The sequence below is a fragment of the Rousettus aegyptiacus genome, unplaced genomic scaffold (genome assembly GCF_014176215.1).
Source record: "Rousettus aegyptiacus isolate mRouAeg1 unplaced genomic scaffold, mRouAeg1.p scaffold_m13_p_6, whole genome shotgun sequence".
In the NCBI taxonomy this organism is placed as follows: domain Eukaryota; kingdom Metazoa; phylum Chordata; class Mammalia; order Chiroptera; family Pteropodidae; genus Rousettus; species Rousettus aegyptiacus.
The window spans coordinates 114,934,168-114,956,400 of NW_023416309.1; the positions used below are offsets into that span (position 1 = coordinate 114,934,168).

Below are 22,233 nucleotides of genomic sequence, written 5' to 3' on the forward strand. Positions count from 1 at the left end.
TATCTACGGGTTTAAAAAACGAAAAGTTAAAAAGAGGCAAATGACAGACAAGTAGCGATTCCCTCAGACACAACGAACTCTGACAGACAGACGGACAAACACGCCAGCAGGAAAGCGAGCAAACGGCATGCACAAGTGACTCACGAGAAGAGAAATAAGTGGCCGATACACAGACTAAGAACTTCAACGCCACTGAGCATGTAAGAAACTTTTAAAAGACACAGTTTTTAAAACCCATCGTACAGGCGGGCGAGGCTGCAGAACACGCGTGTGGCGTGGTCATAACACGACCGACGGCAAGCCATGGGCGGCGGGGCGCGTCCCGGGGCCGGGGCCGGGGCCGGGGCCAGGGCCGGGCTGTGCTCCGAAGTTTCGGTGGTGAAGATGACGGCAAGCAACTCGTAACAAGTCATTGAACATGCGTTTCTTAGACAGAGTGTTACCTGGGTCGCGACGTGTGGTTGCAGCTGCTGCAGAGGCGGGCCGAGATCGACAGGTGCCTGGGGCCCCCCGCCGGGGCTCTGGGCCTCGGGGCCGGGGTGGGGGCACCTCGGAGTCCCTGGAAACGAGAGAGGGAGAGGTTTGTGCGCCATGTGTGGAGATCACTCCCAGATTCCTCTCGGCGACTACGGACACTCAAGAACGGCATGCCCCTCCTCGAAACCAAAGTCCCTTCTCCGCGCCGGAGCAGCTGGGAGGGTCACCCAGCACACGCGCACGCAGCGGCAGCTCGCCGGCCCGGCGGAGCTCGCCAGCACACTCGGGCAGCGGTCCGCGGCCACGTGCAGCACACGCTCACGCGCCAACCCCGAGGCACAGCCGCTCAGGGCACAGAGAAGTGAGAAGCCACGCGTAGGTCTACAGCCGGCCTGCCACCCCCCGGCTCCAGCACCTCTGGATCTGGGGTGTCCGTGGGTGTTCCGGGGTCTGCTGCCCGCGGACACCCAGGGGTGGTACACAGACTAGAGACAATGCTCGTATGGGTGCCCAGCAGTCCGTCCCCCTGAGAAGCGACTGGGCGCCCGGGGCTCTCCACTCGGTGACTCAAGTGCGTTGAGTCGTTGCAGGAGGCGGCACCCGACGGAGGCCCTGGATGCTCAGACCACTTTGCTCAGAGGAAGGAGCGCATCTCAGGCCGGCGGAGCGGGCGGGGTGACCGCTCCCTGCCCGAGCTCGGTCGGGTTGGAGTTCTTACAGCTCATGCACTTCCGCGGGGTCTGTGCAGGGGGCGTGTGAGTCCTTTGAGGTTTCACACGCGCCTCCTCTCTCAGGACGGGGAGGGGGAGCTCCAGTGGGGGGCCGGAGGGGGTAGGAATTTCCACACCACTGGTCTAATCTAGTTACAGGTCGTTTTGCTTGTAGAACCCGCGACCCTGGCGTCATCGGTCATCGGCACCGCGACCGGGTTCCTGAGCAGGGAGAGGACGGGGCCTCCGAGGCCGCGAGCAGGGCTGACGCCGGCTCCCCGTGCCGATTCCCATCCAAAGGCTGAGCTCTGAGTGTGACGTAACAAGCAGTTTTACACCGTCTTGTTTCTACACAGCTACAGAGGTAAGAACGCTGGCTGGCTGGCAAGACCTGAATCAACAGATGTGAGCCGGGGAGGCCTCGAGGTGGGGGAGGGCGCCGTGGGACGCCGGGAGCCGGAGAGGAGAGCGCTGGGCGGCTGGGGGGAGGGCGGCTTTGCCGGCTGAGCCGCCCCCTCCTGCAGGCCCCTGGCTCCCGTTTTTTCAGATGCCTCCTCTCCTCTCTGAGAGTTTCCTAAAAAGCTCGGGAACTGATCTCTGAGCTGACCCTGCGCGATGTCGCCGCAGGGAAATGCCATTTCTCCGTGAGGAATCCATCGTTTATCCCCTGGGCTTCCTGTCGCCTCCCGCGGGCCCCTGGGGGGTGTCCCTATGGAGATGCACCTTATCGGAAGCTGAAATAGAATTTTTTTGTGTGTTTATCTATTCATCTGGAGTTCCTGAGGAGGAAGGCTCAGCACGGCTCGGCCTCGGCTCGGCATGCGGGGCGTGGAGTTCCTCGGCCACGGGCGCTGCCCCGGTGGGCCCTCAAGGGACGAGCACGAAGGGCGAATCCTGGCGGCGAGCATGTTCCCTTCCTGTCCGACGCCTGAGTGTGAAAGCTGTGCCGCACAATCGCCGCCCAGCGTGTGCGGAGCGGCTGGACAGTCAGAGCCGCAGCGAGATTCTGCCGCGCGCCCGCCGGGGTGCCGACGCCAACGCGGGATGTGGACACTGAGCACGCTCAGCCTCCGCGGGGAAACGGCGTGACAGCTTCTCGACACATCCCAGAGTCACCGTGCGGGCTGGCAGCTTGCTCCCGCGGACGGGCCCGGAAGCACCCAGCGCGGGCGCAGAGACTGCACATGGGGGCGGCTCCAGCCACCGTCGCCACGAGGAGAGCAGGGGCCCAGACGCCCACCAGAGGCACGAACACGGCGGGGCCGCCCGCGCAGGCGAGCGTCCCTCGGCCACGAGGAGGACCGGGGACAGACCTGCAGGCACGGCGCAGGCGACAGGAGCCGCGCGAGGGTGGCGTGGCGTGTGCCCCGCACACGCGACCCGTCCGGAACGGGCCCAGCCGCAGGCGCAGGGAGCCGGCCGCGGGTCGCCAGGGGCTGGGGACGGGCGGCAGCGGCTTCCGCGGGGACAGAGGGACGCTCCTGGACCACGTGGGGGCGATGGTCGCAGAGCCGCGCGCGCGTGACCGACACCACGGAATCATCCACTTCATGACGGTTTCCGTGGTGAGGTTCGTTATACGTATCTTACCAACTGAAAAAAAAAGAACGCCGGTTTCAAAAAAGCCATGAAATGTGTTAAAATCCTAGCAAAGTGGCCCGGGTTCGGCAGGCGCGTCCCCCAGGCCAACACCCATCTTCGCCCTCACCTAAACCGCGAGGCTCCATGCTTCGGCATCATGGGCCCGGCGGCCGAGGCCCTTCCGGGGAGGACCACGCTCTCCCCGCGCCCCCCACCTGTGACCCCCCTCACGCCCGCCCCCTCCTCGCCCCCAAAGGCGTAAGGGAGACACACCTGGCACCCCGCGGCAGCGTGTCCGTCTACTCTCCGCCTGCCTAGAACAGATTTTCGTAAAATTCCTCTACAGGTTCGGACGTTCCTTCGCCTCGACAAGTCCCCACTAAGCCGTCGTTCTAGGTGAAGCCGTTTTAGGAAAACAGGATTTTCGCCGCCGAGGGCGCGCAGCAGGAACCGGCAAGGGGCGGACCGCGTGCCCTGGGTCCGAGCTCCGGCCTGTCCCCCCGCCCCCCTCACCCCTCCCAGGACATGCACGCGGGGCGTGAGCGGCCGGGCTGGCGGGCGAAGTCGGGGCGAGGCTGCCGCCCAACCAGCTCATGAGACGTGGCTGGAACGACAGCTTCTAAGTCACCGTATCCGCATACCGCGCTCTTACTTCATTTTTTATTATTTTCTAACGCCTACAGCACCTGCGATTTTGGACTCACGCGGGATGTCGTAATGAACTGAGTGTGAGCACCTGGCTCCCGCCCACGGACACACGCCTGCTGCACAGCGCTGGGCCGGCTGCTACCCGCCCGGAGAGAAGAACGCCGGGCTGGGACCTGCTGTCTTCCTACCAAACCGTTTCTGGACAAATCAAGATTTGGCAGGAACGAGACACAATGAAACACAAACGCCCTCCCACGAATGGGAAAGATATGCAAATTAAAACGATATGCAAATTATTACCTAAGAAGACAGGCAAAAAAACATTTCCTAAGGAGTATTTACTTCCAGACGCTGTGGTCCACAGCCGCCAGTTTTCACTTACAGCTGTGGCAATGTGCGGGGCACACTTGCCCTGGGGGGTGGCGTCACGCTCTCAACATTTTAAATGCCCCCTGAGAGCCGTCCCAGGGGGAATGCACAAGGAACCCGCAGGGCAGCTGGTGGACCGGGTAAACGGCACCGGGGCACGGCGCGTCCCCTGGCCAGGGCCAGCCAGTGACGGGCCTCAGGAAGTGCATGATGGCCTGACGGCCATAACACCTCCACGGGGGCGGGGGGCACATGAGGGGTGTGGGTGTGAGGCGGGGGCGGGGGGGAATGGGGGTGTGGGTGTGAGGCGGGGCGGCCAGAGGCGCGGGTCGGGTGTCGCCCTGGACGGCAGCTTGCGCTTTCCCGTGTAAGTCGATCCTGATCAGCACTCATTTAAACTGTCACAGGGAGCAGCCTTTTCACAGTCGGAAAAAACAAAACTCTTAAATACGCGCGGCGTCAAAGGCTGCCCCTGCACGACTCCAACCCGACCCTCCGGAGACGACGGACCGTGGAGGCGGTGACGAGCGTGGGGTCCGCGGGGGGCTGGGGCCGGCGGGGCTCAGGGCAGGGGCCACCGCTCTGCACGACGCTGCGGTGCTGGACACGCAGCACGTCCCGCGCCTCCGAGCCCGCAGGACGGACGGCGCCCGGAGGGACCCTCGCGTCAGCGACGGACGCCGGGTGACGTCGGCGCGTGAGTGCGGGCTCGGTGGCCTGCCGGACGCCCCGCCTGGCGGGGGTGCCGGCCGCGGGCGAGGGGGCAGGCTGGGGCGCGGGGGGCTCCGCGCAGGCCGCTCAGTCTTGCTGTGGACCTAAAACTGCCCCCTCAGAACAAGTCTTTTTTTAAAGAGTTAGAGGTTAGGATTCTTAGTCGACATTTTAAGGACCCCGAGCTTCACACACGACTGAGAAAATGACAGGTGCAGGAAGCCCGCACGGACAAACCGCGCGGAGGAAGGTGAGGAGCCGAAAGTCCACGCTGACCGAGGCCGCGCGTACAGAAAGCCCCCTTTCCGAGGTCTCGCCAGGCTGCGAGCGGCCACAGCCAGCCACCAGGGCCCCGCGCTTCCCGGGGGGCAGGCCCGGTGCGGGAGCCGGCGGCCAGCAGGGCCTCCTCTGTTGGATGAGGGGTGGTGGGTGAGCAGATGGGTGTGACATGGGGCCCAGGGCAGGCCGTCCCGTCCCAGAACGTGCTGTCGAGGTAAGGAACACCCAGCCCTGTGCACGACTGTGATGAGTTTTCTGAGCCCAAACTGACAACGTTGCAGGAAGCAGGCGCTCGGACGCTCCCGAGAGCGACAGCCTTGCTGCCTTTTCTGGGCACTGGAGCCTGAGGAGGAGCCGCGGGAAGATGGCAGCCGGAGACGCAGGGCGGGGGCGGGGGGAGCGGGAGGGGCGCCGGTTCCAGGGCCTGTGACCCCAGCCGCGCAGATGCCCCGCAGCGCTGCCCAAGGCGCAGGCCGGCCCTGCCCAGAGGAGGGAGAGCCAGGCCCGGGGCACTGCGGCAGGACCCACCCGGGGAGGTTATGATCAGACCACCTGCAGGTCACTTGCTGTCCCACAGGGAGGACACGCTGACCATCCTGCCTCCTGAAAGCAAGAAATGAATGTCCTGATCCGCAGAGTGGCCGGGGCGGGCGACTCGGCTCAGCGCCCCACGGGGCAGGCGCCCGGCGGCGTGCCCTGTGGGGCCGTCGCAGAGGCCCCCCGAGGCGCCCCGGCCAGGCCCATGAAGGCTGCCTGCTCTGCGCATTTCCTCAGGTCCCGCTTCCGGGGACCTCTGCGCGTACAAATTAGATTGCTTCTTCACTCCTGTTAATTGTGGTCTTGCGTCGATTTGGTTCTTAAACCGCCCGGAAGGTCCTAGAAGGGTGGGGGCGTGCGGGCCCTCTTTGGTTCTTAAACCGCCCGGAAGGTCCTAGAAGGGTGGGGCCGTGCGGGCCCTCTTCTCCCCGGCCGCGCCCGCCTCGCTCCGTGCACTGAGAGCTTGGCTGGGCGCCCACCCGACGAGGGCGCCCCGGCCGGTCTCCGCCATGCGCCTCCCGGGGCGGCCTGGCAGCCAGCGCGCCACGAGCCGGCTCTCAGGGGAGAGGTCCGCGGGGCCCAGCCCACAGGGGGCCTTTGCCATCGCGCCCTTTGTCAACAGCGCTGGAGAAGGCCACTCCAGCGGCACCTGCCCGAGGCCAGGGACCCGCGGGCTTTGGCTGGCCGTGCCACTTTTTGCGGGAGACGGGAGGCAGCCGTGAACCTCGGGCCTGTGGGGGCTGCACCCTCGTCTGCGGGCACCTTTTGTGTCCATGGTGCAGCCACAGGAGACTTGCTGGCTGGAGCCCCTACTCACATCCTACTTGTCATCGGCCAGATAACGGAGCCTTCACAGTGGGAAAACTTTTAAATTGAAAAAAACTTTTTAAAGAGCTCCCACCCTACAAAATTGTGGGTTTGTTGTGTGAACATAGCTTGGTAACTGTCAGGCTGGGGGACCCAAAATACAGCCAGACAGAACTGTGGGCTTTGCACCGCACCTGCGGCTGGGGTCCGCAAAGCGTGGGAGGCGTGTGACAACTGGGTCCATCAGGAAGCGCACCTGGGAGCCAGGGCTTGCAAATGAACAGCTTGGGGACAGGGCGGCCACTTCCATGAGCGCGCAGGGCCCCCGAGGGACGCCGAAATCCCCAAGCAGCCTAGCTGTGAGCGGCCCTGCCCCCGCCCCAGCGCCTTCCCGGCCTTCCCCTGGGGACACAGCAGCACCACCTCCACTGACCTTCGCCTGAGGTCAGAGGCCCACCCTGGGGCTACGATTACAGAACTGCCTAAACCCAGGGCGGGTCCTCAAATGTTCTCCTTAGCAAACACAAATCCAGAGATGAATGGATTTAAATTTATTTCTTATTTTTAAAAATTAATTAAGTAATATGGGAGGCCACTGGTCTGACCGCACTCAAAACCCAGCTGATACTTGGCCCCATGGGCCCTGAACAAAACGTCACCTGGACACATTACTCAGTAAGGTGAGAATGGGGAGGGGCTGAGGGAGTCTCGCCAGGAGAAGTCACAGTCATCAAGGACAGGGATAAGACAGGTCAGGGGCCAGCACAGAGGCCGGGTGGGCCACAGGGACCCACGCGGGTCCACTCTACTCAACCTTGTCTGGAAAAATTGTAAAGGCCAGGACATAAATTTAGCAGGAGCACCCAAGACCATCACAGCCAGGCAGTCCACTGTCCCTGTAGCTCCTCCACTTCCCAGGGCCCTGCGGTGGGGGTCAGCCAGCCTCAGGCCTGACCCTGCAACTCCTCTGCAGACACCTCCTGGACACCCCCGCCCAACCAAAGAACCACGGGCCGCCACCCTTGTAAATGACAAAGCCGTTTGTAACCCCGCTTTTACGAGTCCCTGCCAAACTCAGAGAGGAGCCGGGAAGCTTAAGGGCCAGTCACATCCCCGCTCCAAGGGGCCCTGTTTGGCTGGTGACCGTGCTATGGTTATCAGATGGCCGACACCCCCAGGGACACCCTGCTCCGGCGAGCTGGGAGCGGGGCGTCCGAAGGCCTGGGGACCCGGTTGGACAGGCCGCTGTGGGCACGCGGAGTGCCAGGAAGGATCTGGACATACAGGCCAAGTGCAGAGTGGGTCAGCCACTGACTCTGCGGAAACCCAGCTCTAAGAGGAGCTGAGAACAGCTGTCTTTGTCTTGTAAATCTTTACAAAACCAGACCTGCAACTCTGGAAAACAGTTCAGAGTCCTGCCAGATAGGTTTCTCCTTAAAGGGGGAAAAAGCGAGGGAGGAATATTTGGAAATTGGGCAAATGGGAAATCTCAAAAATCTCATTTATAAATATTAGTAAAAACAGACCTCTGGCCATCTAGGAAGGTGGACCGACTTACTCCAACTGCCAAAGAGAAAAGGCTCCGTCCTCTAAGGGACTGGTGAGTTCTATGCACACCTCCCCCCTTGTGAGCAAGGGCTTTAAAAGTGAAGGCTGCGGGACCTCTGTCCCTTTGGGCCCTGTGAGTCCCTCGTCGTGGGTGTGGGGTGTTTCTCTGCCACCGGACGGCACTGCTAAAGTTGTTTGAAAAGACTCTACTTAAATGGCTTAAACAGGCGCTTATGTAAAAAATTCTCAAAAAATATGGAGATGAACCCAAATGGGCTTTTCCCCAAAATTACACGAAATAAAATAACCTTTGGTAGATCAAGGCCTGCCTAAGTTTGTTGGTTTAATTAAAACAGGTGTGCCTTAGGGTGCCAGAATTAGATGCCATGCGCCTCTTCTGTTCGGCCTGGCTTAGGAACCCAGCAAGTTCACCTTACTACCCTCACTAAGCCTCAGAGAAACAGCTCAGCGTGGTGACGCCTGCGGCTACTGTCTCAGTCTCACAGCGCTTCCGTGAGTGATCTCAGCGTGCTCATGAAAAACAAATGAACGGAATGGATGTAAATTAGATGAGAGTTTTGCCGAGTGCTTCTGCAAGGATTGTTTAATGACATGTCTACTTAGTCTCTTTGGTAACACATCCTGAGGATTTTCCGAACAAGAAAAAACAACGAAACGTTCACAACTGAACATAGGTTTGTCTGCTTTTGGTTTCCTTATTACCGAGAAACTAAAGATATTTCTCAACATGTTTCTTAACATGTTGAGAAACTTTTTCTATGGAAAAGCACGTTTCTAGAAATCACAGCGTCTATAAGTCTGTCGATCCGTACAGCATGTCCATGCAAAGGCGGTCACAATTGCTACTTCCTAGTTTTCATTAGGAATCAAGGTGGTTACGGTTTAAGAATTCTCATTAATGTGTGTAACCGAAGCCACTAGGAATAATAAGGAAAATGTCTCCATATGCGAGAAAAGTAAAATGTCTGGTTTCAAAGAAGGGGGGTAGTATGAGGAATGAAAATGCATTTGAAGAAAAATAAATTTGTCCTGAAGTAAAACTGGTTATGACACAGAAAAAAGGCCAAAGTACGAATGTAAAAAAAGAACGTCGTAGAGGGTTCATGACAAAGGGACTTTTGGAAAGGAATCTCATGCCCGGTCACGCTAAGCCTGAAATGAGTTTACGTAAAACCGAGCTTTACTATCACAGCACGCCGGCACAGAACGACCGAGTTCCCTCTCAGGACGACAGCTGTCCTGGGCTTCTGGCTGCTTCTGCCGGCAGAGGAGAAAGCGCCCTGACCTTTCGGATGACCTCCCCGGGAAGTGCGATTTCGCGGTTCACCAGAATCGCTCCCTGTGCTTCGTGAGGTGTTTGGTTGTTTCGCTCACACCTAACTTCCTGTGTTTGCTGCGAAGTCTCGTCGCCACGGTTAAACAGGTGACTCGGTGTCATCTCACAGTGACCCAGGATCCTATGTGACCGAGTGTTTCAGAAGCCTTTTGATATTTTTGATAAACTTCCCAGATATCATATTCTAAACAGTCTTTTGACATGAAAGTAACTTAGAAATATTCTGGAAGGCCCCTGGAACATCTCAAACCAAACCGTTCTCTCTCATAAATGGGAAATGTTTAATTAGGCTTTTTGTAATTACACGGGAAGAATTATCAAATAAGAATACTGAGCCTTTTTTTATTCTGTGTCTGGATGGGATGTAGGCATTCCAGAAATTATGTGAACTTCCTGGAAATCTGATTATGTTCTGGCATAATCTCATCAGTCGTAATTCCGGTTACAATCTTAACATGTGGAATTACAGAAATGGTCAAATTTCCATGTCGCCTGCACTGCAACGAACTGTCCTTTGTCACTACCGCTTGTGCAAATGTGCCGTCATCAAGGAGACTCTGGGAAGCAGTCTGGACACAGGTTTCTGTGGGGCAGGCCACCCCAAAATATGCCCCAGCTCATACCACTGAGGTGGGCGGGAATTCACAGAACTCTACCTGAGATGCCCACGGTTCCATTCAACTGCTAACTGAAGATCAAGGTCAACTAGAATTAATGACAGGGGACTAAGGGACCCAACGAGGATGACTATAACGGTTACGAGTTTTTTTGTCTGAAACTCTGCCGATTATTCTAAGTGTCTAATTTTCCCAGATCCAGGGGAAACATCCGACGACGACTGGCTGAACGTGGCGCTGTGAGCAGAGAGGAAGCACGCAGCTCCCCGCTGCCTGACCCCGCCGCCATGGAGACGCCCCTGAACACACGCCTCCACCAGCGCCCTCACTGTCCTTTGTGTGGATTCGATAAGCATCTGTTTCCGGCAATGGGACACAGGTGGCCTCAGGTCACGTTGAAGGCTGTCACTGGACCGTCCTATCTGAGTCCTATCTGAGAACGCGCAGGACTTGGCTGTGACCAGGAGGCTTTAAGGAACTATGGTGGCCTTTTGGAGCCAATAAAGCCTCTGGGGAATCTGATATCTCGCTCACAGGGTTCCCAGAAGCCTTACCACGTGAGTGAAGGAACCCCAAGGTATTCTGGGGACCTTGAGAAGAGAGGAACTCTCCCAAACCTGCAGGTATTGCAGGTGACGCCTGACGGGAAGTCCTGGGCTGGGTTCCCGGCCTCAAGAGGCCTTTAAAAGTTTAATCTGAGAGTCCTCAGGAAACGTTCCAGCAGAGCAGACTTGAAAGAGCTTTTATAATGAGGCCAAATTTAATAAAACTAGACTCACTTTAAGAATGAATTAGTTTCACCATAATTATCTCTGGCAAAAATGGGGGTTGGATTATAGAAAGGCTGTGTGGGCAGAGACCATGAGACACACCTGTGAATGTCAGATTCCGGCTCGTCGCGCCTTTGAGGGCTTCACTGTGTCCCTGTGAACCGGACTAGACTCTGCATTTTCCCAGTTTCCTCAAACCTCTTGCCACAAACCTGCAAACTGACACTTCGGAACGTCTCCCACCCTTCTGACCTGGAGTCACTGAGAGCTAAACCTCGCCTTCCTCCGGAAGCCCAGCGGACCGAGGCCGCTCGGATCAACCGCGGAGGAGGTGCCCTCGCGTCTGCAGCCACACGGGCCCCTCAGAAAGCGTGCCAGAGCACCCGGCGGCGGCGCTGGAGACATCGCACACAAAAGGTGCTTCGAGCCTGACATCTACAGATCTTCTCAGCTGGCCACCCTTAGAACCCAAAACCTGGTTTGTAATTTGTCCCCACTGTAGACCACCACTTTTTAATTCCCGAAGGAACACCTTTACCAGCACCCTCCGCTGCTCCGCGGGCCCGGCGAGGGGGTGGCCTGCCCGCGCCACCTCGGTTTGAATGCAGCCTGGGAACTAACCTCGGTGAAGTCGGGGCGCCTTCGCCCTGCTTGGTGACCACTACGCGGCGTTCCAGGGGCGTCTGAGAGGAGGCTGGTGGGACTCCGGGCAGGCCGCCCCAAAACATGCCCCTTTGCACATTTAGAATTAAAGGTATGTAAGAAACGGCCCAAGGAGGGCACACGGACCATCCTGTCTCCCGAAAACAGGAACCGAACGTCCCCATCCCCAGAGAGAGGGGCACGAAGTCCGTTTGGGTTCTGATGGCACGCCCGAGCCTCCGCGCCCTGTGCCTTCCTCACGAGGGACAGTTGGCGGCTCCTTTGGGGCTTCGGCCATTTCCTGAGGTCCCACTGGCGGAATACTCTGCAGGCCCCCTGGCCGGCGTGAGCGCCCCGCGAACTGCTGTGCCCCCCCCCCTCCCGTGGACAGCAGTCCTCCCCGCGCGCCTGGCCCGGGCTGCCTGTGCTCACTCACGGGACCCCGCCCGGACCTCCGCTCTGCGGCAAAGGGGGCGCCGGCAGGCTTCGCCAAGGGGCTGAACGTCGTTTTGCCGCTGGGGCTCTAACAGCGTTCACAGAAAGGCGAAGCGTGTGCGTTTTCAGAGAGTCGCTGCCCTACTTGGGCCCCGGCACCCTGTGCGAGCGGCGCCGGGCCTGGGGGCGGAGGGGACGGAGGGGACGCTGCTGCCTCGCGCGCGGCGCCGCCAGCGCGCAGGCCCCGGGCGACCCCGCGACCCCGCCCGGCCCCGCGCGCCCCGCGGCTCACCTGCGCGGCCGCGCTGGGCGCGGAGCCGGTTCCCCAGCTCCTGCAGCTGCTCCTTCTCCAGGCGCAGGCGCACGATGCTGCGGGCGGCCGCCTGCAGCCGCCGCCGGAGCCGCCGCACCTCCTGGGCCTCGGGCCCCGCCGCCGCCGCTCCGTCCGCCAGCCCCTGGGAACCAAACGCACACCGTCGGCCGTCGGCTGAGCCCCCCGGACGGGAAGCGGGTGAGTGGGCGGGCGAAAGGGTGAGACGGCCACGCCGTCCCGCCTGCCGCTCAGAACCGCTTTCCCTGGGGACGGACAGCAGCTGGGCCGCAGGAGAGGCCAAAGGGCCACGCGAGCACGTGCGCGGCAGAGGCGGCGGGGGCGCGCGTGCGCGGACGCCCTTCCCGCTGGGGTGAACGAGGCCCGGCTCCCCGCCTCCCCCGCCTCCCCAGGGGCCCTCCTGTGCCTGTGTCTTGTCAGTAGGGACAGTGAGGACCCGCAGGCTCCTGCGACACCCCCAGGACCCTGAGAGCTGTTGTGACTGGAGTCCCTCGTGGCGCCATGGCCACCCCCTGGCAGGGAGGGGCTGGCTGGTCCCATCCCCCTCCCTCTTACTTCCAGCCTGCACCCCCCTCCCTGTCCCCTGGCCCCGCCACACCGGCCTCCGCCTCCCCAGCCGCTGTAGGCTGCCCCGTCACAGTCCTGGCGCCACCGCTGCCCTGGCCCCCTGGCCTGCACCCACCCGCTCCCAAGAGCCACGAGGTCACGCCCAAGGCGTCTGCGGTGAGCTGGGAGCTGAGAGAGGAAAGGCAGGTGGAGCCCTCTGCATGCTGGCCAGGGCCCAGCAGGCACACGGAACTGGCTCCCAGGGCCTGGCACAGGCCCCTCTGGTGTGCTGTTCCAGGGCCAGCAGGGCCACTTCCTCAGGTGGCCAGGGAGCCGGGCGATTGCCACCTCTGGCGTGGTGTGATGGGGGCTCGAGGGGAGGCCTCGTACACCCAGATCGCCAGTGAGTGGCCCCCACACCTGCTCTCACCTCCCAGAGACGCAGGACGGGGGGGGTCTCAGACCTGTGGAGGGGCTGGGACAGGCTTGGAGGAGCTACAGTGGAACCGGTCACCTGCAGGGCCCCCCCCCCCAAGGGGCCAACCCATCCCATCGTGAGAGCGTCACAGCCCTCCTGGCGTGTCCCGAGGCAGCACATGGCCAGTAGGGGCTCGGCCAACGGCCTTCCTCGGGGCCCGGGCCTCTACGGGACACACTCCAGGCTCCCTCGTGTCCTGAGTGAACAAGCAGCAGGCCTGAACACAGACTCTGCAAACCGCAGCGTGCTCAGGTTTCAGGAAGAACCCACGCTCCAAAGCAGAGCCGCCGAGCCCACGCTCCCGCATGAGCGAGGAGCCGACGCTGGCCGGGCTGCGATCTGGGACAGGCCCCGTCTGCGTCGCCGTGGTGCACACAGGGAGTGTGGGCTGCGGCCGTGGACCCTGCCACCCGGGCTCGGTGCCTGGTGAAGTTACTTTGCTTTTCTCTCCGGCAACAGCATGTGACACTCCTGGTGACCCAGGACGTGTTCCAAGCCGCTGCGCGCTTCCGGGCCCACCCCAGGTGGGGGCGGCCGTCCAGGCCCTGACCCAGCACCCTGGCCAGGAGAGAACACGTCTGTGCAATGGAGGGAGAGGCTGGGTTGCTGGGCCGTCTCAGTGACGTCCCTGTCCCCAAGGGTAGTGAGTGACGAGCTCCATGGAGAGGCGGCGGAGGCCCGGACCCAGCAGGGGACGCTAGGGCCGTGGCTGCCCAGGGGGCCTGAGGGCTCGGCCCGCACGGCTTCCCGAGCTGCCACAGAGCCCGCGGGAGGGCTGGGGGTTGGGGAGCACGGCCCGCAGCCGGCCCGGCGTGTCCCTCCTGCCCTGCTCCGGGGCCAGCGCCCATCCGGGCCTCAGGGCTGGGAGCTGGTGACCCCATCGGCCACTCGGCCGTCGCCCCTCTGCGCCCGGCTGGGGCACAGAGACCGGGAACCGCGGGGGGCCGCCCTGGGCTGCGGGGGCCTGGCTGCCGCCGGCAGGACTTCCGCCTCACAGAGGACACGAAGGGGCAGTGCCGGGGCTCTGTGCGTTCCCGGATGGGGTGGCAGTGCCATCTGCTGACCCGCCCCCTCACGCGACAGGCCTCAGCCTCAGCGCTCCGTGGGGCTCTTCCTAAAACCACAGGCGCTCGCGGCGCCCGGCCGGCAAGACCAGAAAGGTGGCACAGGCCTGACACTGGACCTGGCGCGCTGCCCACTGCCTCGGGAACGTCCCGGGGGCCTGCTTCTCCCGTCCCGGGCCCCTGGCCGGCACACTGGGGACCATGCAGGCCTGCTGCCTTCAGTACGTCCTTCGCTCTGGGTCTGAGGTCTCCTCGCGAGCAGTCAGGAGGGAGGCTGTCCTCGGTGTGGCCAGGCCAGAAGCGCAAGACAGTCACCTGTCCTAGAGCTGGTGATGGGAGCGGGTCCCTGGAACGCTGGGTGTCTCTTTGTAACTGAGAGGCCACCTGTGGGGAGCTGTTGCCCGTGGACCTGTCCCTCGCGTCGGCCCACAGGGACGAGTCCCAGCCCGGCCGCTGCCGCGTCTCTCCAGTGCCCCGCCTGCAGCGGTGTGGCCGCGGGAGCCGCTGCCCCGGGAACCGTGGCCGGCCGGGGGGGTCGGGGCCGTGCTGCGTGTTCCTGCATCGTCCCGTCTGGTCCCACGACGTCGCCGGTGACTCCGCCCCAGGCTCGTCTGGCCCCTCGCAGGCTCCCAGGGACCGCGGCTCTGCCCCGGCCCAGGTCTTTCACGGCCCGGCAGCAGGTCCCCGAGCCAGGTCCCTCTTGTGTCCCTAAGTACCACTGTCAAAACGTGGCCTGTGGGACAAGCGCTGCTGGGGGTCCGTGGTGGCGGGGAGCCGGGCGGTCTCCGGCCCCTTCGTGACCTCTAAGGAGACGTCCTCGTGGCCAGGCGTCACTGTGCTGTCCTCGGCGCCGTCTGCTGAACGGGTCCGCGTGGGCCCCCACGGAGCCACGCCAGAGAGCGCCCCGCTAAGGCGGCCGCGCCTGCGCTTCCGTCGCGGCCTGTGCTGAGCCGGCAGCCCGGCCGTCACACTTGGGGATGGGGTGCTGTGCAGACTGTGCTGTGCTCTCTTTAGCGCGGACCTCGGGCCCGAACCTGGCCGCGGAGCCGGGTGGGACCAGTGCCGCAGGCCTGGCCCGCTCCAGGACGGGGGCCCACGGCACCCGCACGGACGGCCTCACTGTCACAGGCAGCAGCTCCCGGCGCCGGGAGGCGCACGGAGACACAGGCTCCTCCCGAGGGGAACCCCGACTTGGTGTTAGTGCCAGAGCTTTGCAGCCTCTCGGCGAGCGGTCGGGACACCTGCCTGGGGGACAGAGGACAGCCCTCCTCACGGATGTCCCGCGCACGACCTCTCCATGGAGCGGCTGGAGGGCCGAGGCTGGGGCTGGCCCCCAGCACTGTGTCCACCCAGGAGGCAGCCACCAAGGAAGGACGAGGGGGCCGTGGGGACGGCCCACAGGGGCTGGCACCCATAGGGCACCTTCCGCAGCGAGACCCAGGATGGCCAGCGGCTGGAGAGATGGACGGCGGGCGCAGGGCACCCACACCCACCTCTCTCCCGAGGGCCATGGCGTCCAGCACCCACGGCTGTTGCTGGCTCGGATGTGCCCCGCCTTCCTTCCCGGCTGACACGAAGTGCTTCTCAAGCTCAGCCACCTGCTTCCGCAGCTCTAACACTTCCAGGTGCACCTGGTCCAGCTCGTGGGGCAGCTCGCGCCGGACGGTGTCCACGTCCAGGGGCCCCTGCAGCACCTGGGGGCCGAGGAGAGGCACCGTGAGGAGGGAGGGCGCCTCTCACGACAGGGCTGGGGCAGGCTGCGGGGCCCGAGCGGCCGGCAGAGGGCAGAGGCGGGGGTGGAAACGGCAGGAAAGTCAGACAGGAATCGCGTGCGCCGGCCTCCACTCCGGCTCGCCGTGCGCCCACGCCCGCGCCCCCCACACGGCCCCGCCTGTCCCACACGCGGTGGGCCCAGCACTGTGGCAGAGCCCTGGGCTGGCCCAGGGCAGGCTGCAGAGTCCGCCACGGGAGCGTGGACAGAGGCCTGGTGGGAAGAGGCCTCTAGAAAAGGGCATAAGCCCTGGGGTGGGGGGCCTCGGCTACGAAAGGGCAGCAGGCGACTGGGGAGCAGACACGAGGCAGAGGTGGACGGGAGGTCCGGGGGCCACGGGCTGGCCATGAGGGACCGGGGTGGAGTCCTGGGGGACCGGCCTCTCACTGGAGCTGCTGCTCCTGACGTCTGCCCGCCCCTCCCCCACAGGGGGACAGGCAGCCAGAAAGATGCTTAGTCTGCACCCCAAACCCCCATCCCGCTCTCGCGAGAGCCCCACGGGGCTCCTGTGATGGTGCCCGCCGGTGCGGTGGTGTCGACTTTGCCACACACACACCAAAAGAGATCATCGTTTGGTAAACAGACACTGTTGATTGAAAAATGAACAGACACCCCGCGGTGGGCGTTCTCCCCAGGACGGTGGAAGCACCCGTCCCCAGGACGGAGACGTTCCGTGGCTGGCTGTGTCCAGAGTGGCATGTGAGCAAACGAGCACGCACGTGTGCTGGGTGCGGGACGGCCGCTGGACCCGAGGATGCCCAGGCGTGTGCGGGCCTGTGACCCCGCAGGGACGAAGCCCCCTCGCAGCCCAACGGAGGCGAGCGGGTGACGGGCACGGACAGACAAGGACAGACGTTTCTCCTGAGAGTGCACAGGGGGCCGCCAAGCGCATGAGGGAGCCTCAGGGCCTCGGCCATCAGGGAAATGCCAAACAAAACCACAATGAGCCGTCGCTTCATGCCCACCTGGCAGGTGGCCCTAGAGGTGGACAGCCTACGGCTGAACTTGGCCTGCAGCTGGGCCCTCCCGGGAGACGCTTGGGCCAGCACACCTGGAGGCCAGCTTTGAGCAGCACCGAAGCCAGAGCACGGTCCAGGACGTCATCTGAGGACACAGCGAAGGGCGGACTGGGAGGGGCACCAGAGCCCAAACGTGAGTCCTGCTCCGCAGGGTCGGCCCCTCACCGGCCAGTCCTCACAGCCAGGCAGCCCGAGGGTCGACCCCTCCCATCCACATGCAGATAGCAACCAAGGCTCAGCTACAGCAGGGGACACAAGGGACACACCTTGAGCACCTGGCACAGGCGACCAGGGATGACTGTGGCACTGGGCCTAGCAAGACAGCCGGTACATAAGGCCACTCGCCTAAAACCAGGAGACTCAGGAGCCCTACCTAATACGTAGACACAGGCACAGGGAGGCAGCCAGGACAGAGGGACAGAGAAATGTGTCCCACGTGAAAGAACAGAGCAAAAGCCCAGAAAAGGAACTTAATGAACTGGAGACGAGCAATCTAGCGGATGTGGAGTCCCAGTACTGGCCGTAAGGGTGCTTAATGAACTTAGGGAAGGGCAGGTAAACTCAGTGAGAACGTTAACAAAGAGCTAGAAAACACAAAACGGAGACAGAGACCATGAAAGGGAATCAGTCACAAATGAAAAGACAACATCCGAGATAAAGAGTACATCACGGCGATGGTCCCCAACCTCTGCGGCCCCAGGGACCAGGGCTCCTGTGAGAATCTAACCCCTGAGGACCCGAGGCGGACCGAGGCGGCAGTGCCGGCGCTGGGGAGCGGCTGCAGACGCAGATGGAGCTTCACTCGCTCCCCTGCTGCCCACCTCCTGCCGGCGGCCCGGCCCGGTCCTTGGCCGAGGGCTGGGGACGCCTGCGTCAGAGGGCATCGACACGGCGGATGAAGTGGGGGATCGAGCAGCGATGTGAAGGGTGGGGCAGTGGAGGGCGCCCAGTCAGAGCAGCAACGAGAGAAAAGGATCCAAAAAAAAAAACGAGGCAAGTTTAAGGGGCCCCTGGGACAACGTCGCGTGCACCAACGTTTGCATCACAGGGGCACCAGAAAGAGACGAGAGCGCGCAAAGAATCAAAGGCCTGTTTGAAGAAATAAGGACGGAAAACTTCCCTAACCTGGTGAAGGAAAAAGACACACAAGCCCAGGAGGCGCGGAGAGTCCCAAAGGAGACAAGCCCAGCGCGGCCGCGGCAAGGCACAGCGTAATTAAAACACCAAAGGTTTAAAACACAGAAATCTTAAGGGCAGCAAGAGAAAAACCAGTTACCTACAAAGAACCCCCCAGGACCATCAGCTGATTTCTCAACAGCAACTCTGCAGGCCAGAGGACGTGGCAGGGAAAGTCCAAAGCGGCGAAAAGCAAGGAAGCGCCACAGACAGGAGGCCTGTGCCCAGCAAAGCCACCGCCCAGACCCGAGGGTCGGCCCAGGGGCTCCCCGGAGGAGGGGAAGCTCCAGGTCAGCACCACCAAGCCAGTTTACAGGGCGTGTCGGCGGGGCTTCTCTAAGAGAAAAAAAGTAGCATGAAAAATATGAATGATAAAGTGGCAATAAGTACACATCCACCAGCGAGTCCTTCAAGTGCAAGAGTTAAATGCCCCAATCAAACGACAGGGCGGCTCCACGGATAAGAAAATAAAACCCTCACACGTGCTGCCTACGAGAGACCCCTCAGGTGGAAAGACACCACAGGCACGAGGAAGGGGGAGCGGCAAAGGGGGAGCGGGGGACCCGGAGGGCGTGCGCTGAGTGGCGCAAGCCGAGGACAAATGCCATGTGATTGCACAAACGGGGATCTAGAGACAAAATAAACAAAACAAAACAGAGAGCTCCCGAGAGGAGACCGAGGGGGCGGGGCGGGAGGCGCAGGCTGGCGCTCACGCAGCAGCGCGTGTGAGAACGGCGCGGGGGGCACAGTGCAAAACCGCCACAGACGGCAGGGCTTATCGGGGTGATCGCTCCCCGAGCTACGCACAGACGTGAACACTGCGCTGCACACCCGAAGCTAACGTGGCGTGCGCCAGCTAGAACTGAAAAGTGAAAAACGTAATTAACAAAAAAAAGGGCACACTGCACATCACGCCCATTTCGGCACGATGGGGAAGGAGAGGCTGCGGATGGGCCACGGTGCGGCCCAGCTGTGGCCCCGCGCCAGGCCAGGTGGCGCCTGCGCCTCTGCCTGCCGCGCGGCGGCTGTGACGCCGACGGCCAGGTGGGCAGCGCCCGGGGAGGCTGGCCTGGCGCCGCGTGCTCCTGCCTCCCTCGGCATCAGGCGTCGGTGCAGCTCCGGGGACTGGACCGGCATGTCTTGAGTCAGGGCTACAACCCTGGCCTAGGACCGGCTCTGCGCTCGGTCACCGGGCCTCCCCGTGTGCCCGGAGGCCCCGCACAGAGACCACGCAGCAGCTCCTCACAGCTGGAGGGCACGTGCAGAGCGGGAGGCCGCGTGCCCAGGGCCACTGCGGGGCCAGCCCCCGCCGCGCGTCCCCACCAGAGACCTGCACATTCTGGGTGTCGGGGCTCCACACCTTCTGCTTGAGCCGGGCCACCAGGAAGTTCAAGAGACGTGCCCTGTCCCCCAGCCTCCTGAGCGCGAAGCCCGTGGCCACGCCGTCAGCCAGCACAGCGCCTCCTGCAGAGAGAGTGGTTGTCGGGCTCAGGCCCCTACACTGGGGAGGGTTGTGACTGCCTGCCCTCCGCCAAGAACGCCCGCTGTCCCCACAAGGACGGAGGCGTGCTGGACGTGAAGTGTGACCTGGGTCCAGAAAGCGGGAAGCTTTGCAGAAACGCCCAGCCTCACCACCTGGTGACCTGGGCCCAGAAAGCGGGAAGCTTTGCAGAAAAGCCCAGCCTCACCACCTGGTGACCTGGGCCCAGAAAGCGGGAAGCTTTGCAGAAAAGCCCAGCCTCACCACCTGGTGACCACGGCGGCCGAGCTGCCCCAGTTAGTCCCCTACCCATTTGGAAACTAAAGAAACATCCTATAGTCCACAGGTCACAGAAGAAGCCAAACAGACGTCAGAAGCTAGTTAATATCAGACAGGGTGCGCTTCAGAACAAAGAAACGTAGCGACTCGCCGCGAGAAACACAATTCTAGACGTGTGTCTGGCAGCAGAGCCTCAAACCACATTCGGCAAATCTGACAGAGTCACGATAAAAAAAATACCAATACGTATTAAAACCGGAATAGAAACTCCCTTCCCGTGATCAGAAAAAAAAAAAACCTTCAGCAGACAGTGCACTCAGAGGTGAGACGCCGAGAGTCCGGCTCTGGGGCCGGGATGGGGGCCGGCGGTGTGGCCACCATCGCACCAGAGCGTCCAGTGGGAAACGGCACCAGAGGCCGCACGGCGCCGCGGCTGCTGCCCGGCCCTCCCGTCCTTCCCGAACGAGCGACCTGGGGCTGCCTGCCTGGGCCAGCGGGCCGAGGGCGTCCGTGCGGCGGGCAGAAGTGGGCAGAGCTGGGCAGGGGCAGTGAGGCTACTCGCACCCAGGGAGCCGGGCAGGAGAGCTGTGCAGGGGTCACGGGAGCCGCGCCGCTCGTAGCGGAAAGGGTCAGAGTGGCGTGGAAGGAGCAAGCGAGAGTGAGGCCCGTGACCGCCACGGAAGACGGCCTGGCCGGCGGGTCTGGAAACCTCAGGGGGGCCCCAGCAAAGGAGTGAACACACCCCAGCCCGCAGGGCTGCAGCAGCTGCCTGCACACACGGCCCCGGGGCACACGGAGACAGACGGTCAACTCGCGGACAGACAGGACGTGCGAACTTAAACCGTAACGGCATCTGCGGGCTCGCGGTCCCGCCGTGGTGACGAGGACCGGGGTGCCGGGGTGGGAGGGCAGCAGGGCACGGCCACCTCATAGCTGCTGGCGGGAGCTGGGCGGGCGTCCGTGCCTGGAGAGCGGCCTGGCGTGACCAGCTAACAGCGCCAGACGCAAGGACACGCACCACGGAGCGCTGCCGCGCGCCAACGGCCCCCACGCCGCAGAGCCGCGGCCAGGAGCGCGGCGGGGCCGGGCGTCGCGGGGCCTTCGGGAAGCTCCCGGGTCAGTCTGGAGCAGGGACAGGGTGCTGGGGGCAAGCCAGGGCCTCACCTGCGGCGGCGTCGGAGGCGGCCTGGGCGGGGGGCCGGGCGTCGGCGGGGGGCCGGGCTTCAGCGGGCAGGGGCTCCAACACACCTCCCAGCTGCTCTTCCAGCGTCTGGAACTTGTGCTTCAGGGTTCGTATTTCTGCTTCCAGGGCCAGAACGTAATCTGCCAAACACGCCGACCGCCCCGTGAGCACAGGCGCGCGGCCCCGCTGCGCCTGGGCGGGGGCTCCCGGGCTCATCCCAGGCCACCCCACTGCCCACCCTCCCGCCCCACGCGCCGATGCGCGATGCGCTTCCTCCCTCGGTCCCCAGGGAGGGCTCAGCGACCAGGAGCGAGCCCTGCGGCCTCCACACCCCGGCCCACGCACGGACCCCACGCTCCTGTCCTGAGCGCAGAGCCTCCTCGCGGCCTCGTGTCCCCCAGCCACAGCCACCCACGGACGCCCCTCTGAACGGCTGGGCGGTGCTACCCCCCGCTGTGGCAGGAACACCACATGGCCCCCCGGTCCCAGGGGCACACTGGCTCGCCCAGCCCCTGGCCAGGCCTGACACAGGTGTGTCTGCTTCCGCCCACCTCCAGTGAAAGCCGTCCGCACGCGCATAAACTGAGGGCTGAGCCCCTGCAGGGACCACGAGCAGCTGCCAGGCTTCGAAGTGACTTATGAAAGGGACGCCCCTTCTATGAGACGCCAAGCGAGGCCTGCCGCGGCCCCCCCTCTGTGCCCCCCTGTGCCCCCCACGCCTCCCCCCTCACCAGGAGTGGCGGCATCTGCAGCCGCCTGTGCCTCGGGCTGGCGTGGGCTCGTGGTCTCTCCTCCTACGTGGGCAGAAGGATGAACGTGGTCACTCAGCGCCTCCATCTCTGTCCTCATCTGTGCCACCACATTTCGCAAGCTTGCGTTCTGGTCTTGCAACCGCTGGATCTCACTGGAGGGAAAACTCTCACTCGTTTCTCCTTCGTGGCTCCTCAGGAGCAGCTGTCAAAACAGAGACATGGTTACGGCCATGAAAGGCCCGCGGCTGCACCCGCCCCTGCCGCTGCCTTCCTTCTCCTGCACCCCGCCCGGGGGCCCCGACCTCCCCACCCCCTCACCTGTCCTTCCTTGGGCAGAAGCCTTTCTAAGTTGGCAGAAATATGAAAAGTCTCTTTTCTTCTAGGTTTTACAAGACTGGTGTTTTCTGAAAGCAACTTTTAATGAGGAATTTGGGGACCCTTCCTTTTCAGTCAGAGTCGTCAGTCACCCGCTGGCGTGGCCATAATGACACACACGAGGGCAAGTGCCGGCGAGGACGCGACGCGTGACAGGCAGGTGCGGGCGGCCCCGGCGGCCTCCCAGCCAGACGTGGGGCTGTGGCCCGGCGACCCGCGCTCGGGGCGCAGGAGAACGGAGCAGGCGTTCCAACGAGCACGCGCCCGCGTGCGCTCACGGCAGCGCCACAC

General features: G+C 62.9%; 1 protein-coding gene across 15 annotated transcripts in view; it reads right to left on the reverse strand.

Annotated features, from left to right (window-relative positions):
* CCDC57 (coiled-coil domain containing 57) overlaps positions 1-22,233 on the reverse strand; it is a 57,347-nt gene that overhangs the window by 18,169 nt on the left and 16,945 nt on the right. For 9 of the 15 annotated variants that reach the window (XM_036222680.1, XM_036222682.1, XM_036222678.1 and 6 more), the window contains 6 exons: positions 21,547-21,769; positions 20,797-20,955; positions 19,204-19,337; positions 15,401-15,601; positions 11,781-11,943; positions 444-559 (listed from right to left, as the gene is read on the reverse strand). In XM_036222680.1, the coding sequence (XP_036078573.1) occupies positions 444-559; positions 11,781-11,943; positions 15,401-15,601; positions 19,204-19,337; positions 20,797-20,955; positions 21,547-21,769 (996 nt within the window). Of the gene's footprint in view, positions 1-443; positions 560-11,780; positions 11,944-15,007; positions 15,153-15,400; positions 15,602-19,203; positions 19,338-20,796; positions 20,956-21,546; positions 21,770-22,233 lie in introns of those variants that run through there. The other 6 variants (XM_036222681.1, XM_036222688.1, XM_036222685.1 and 3 more) reach the window with 3 other exon arrangements.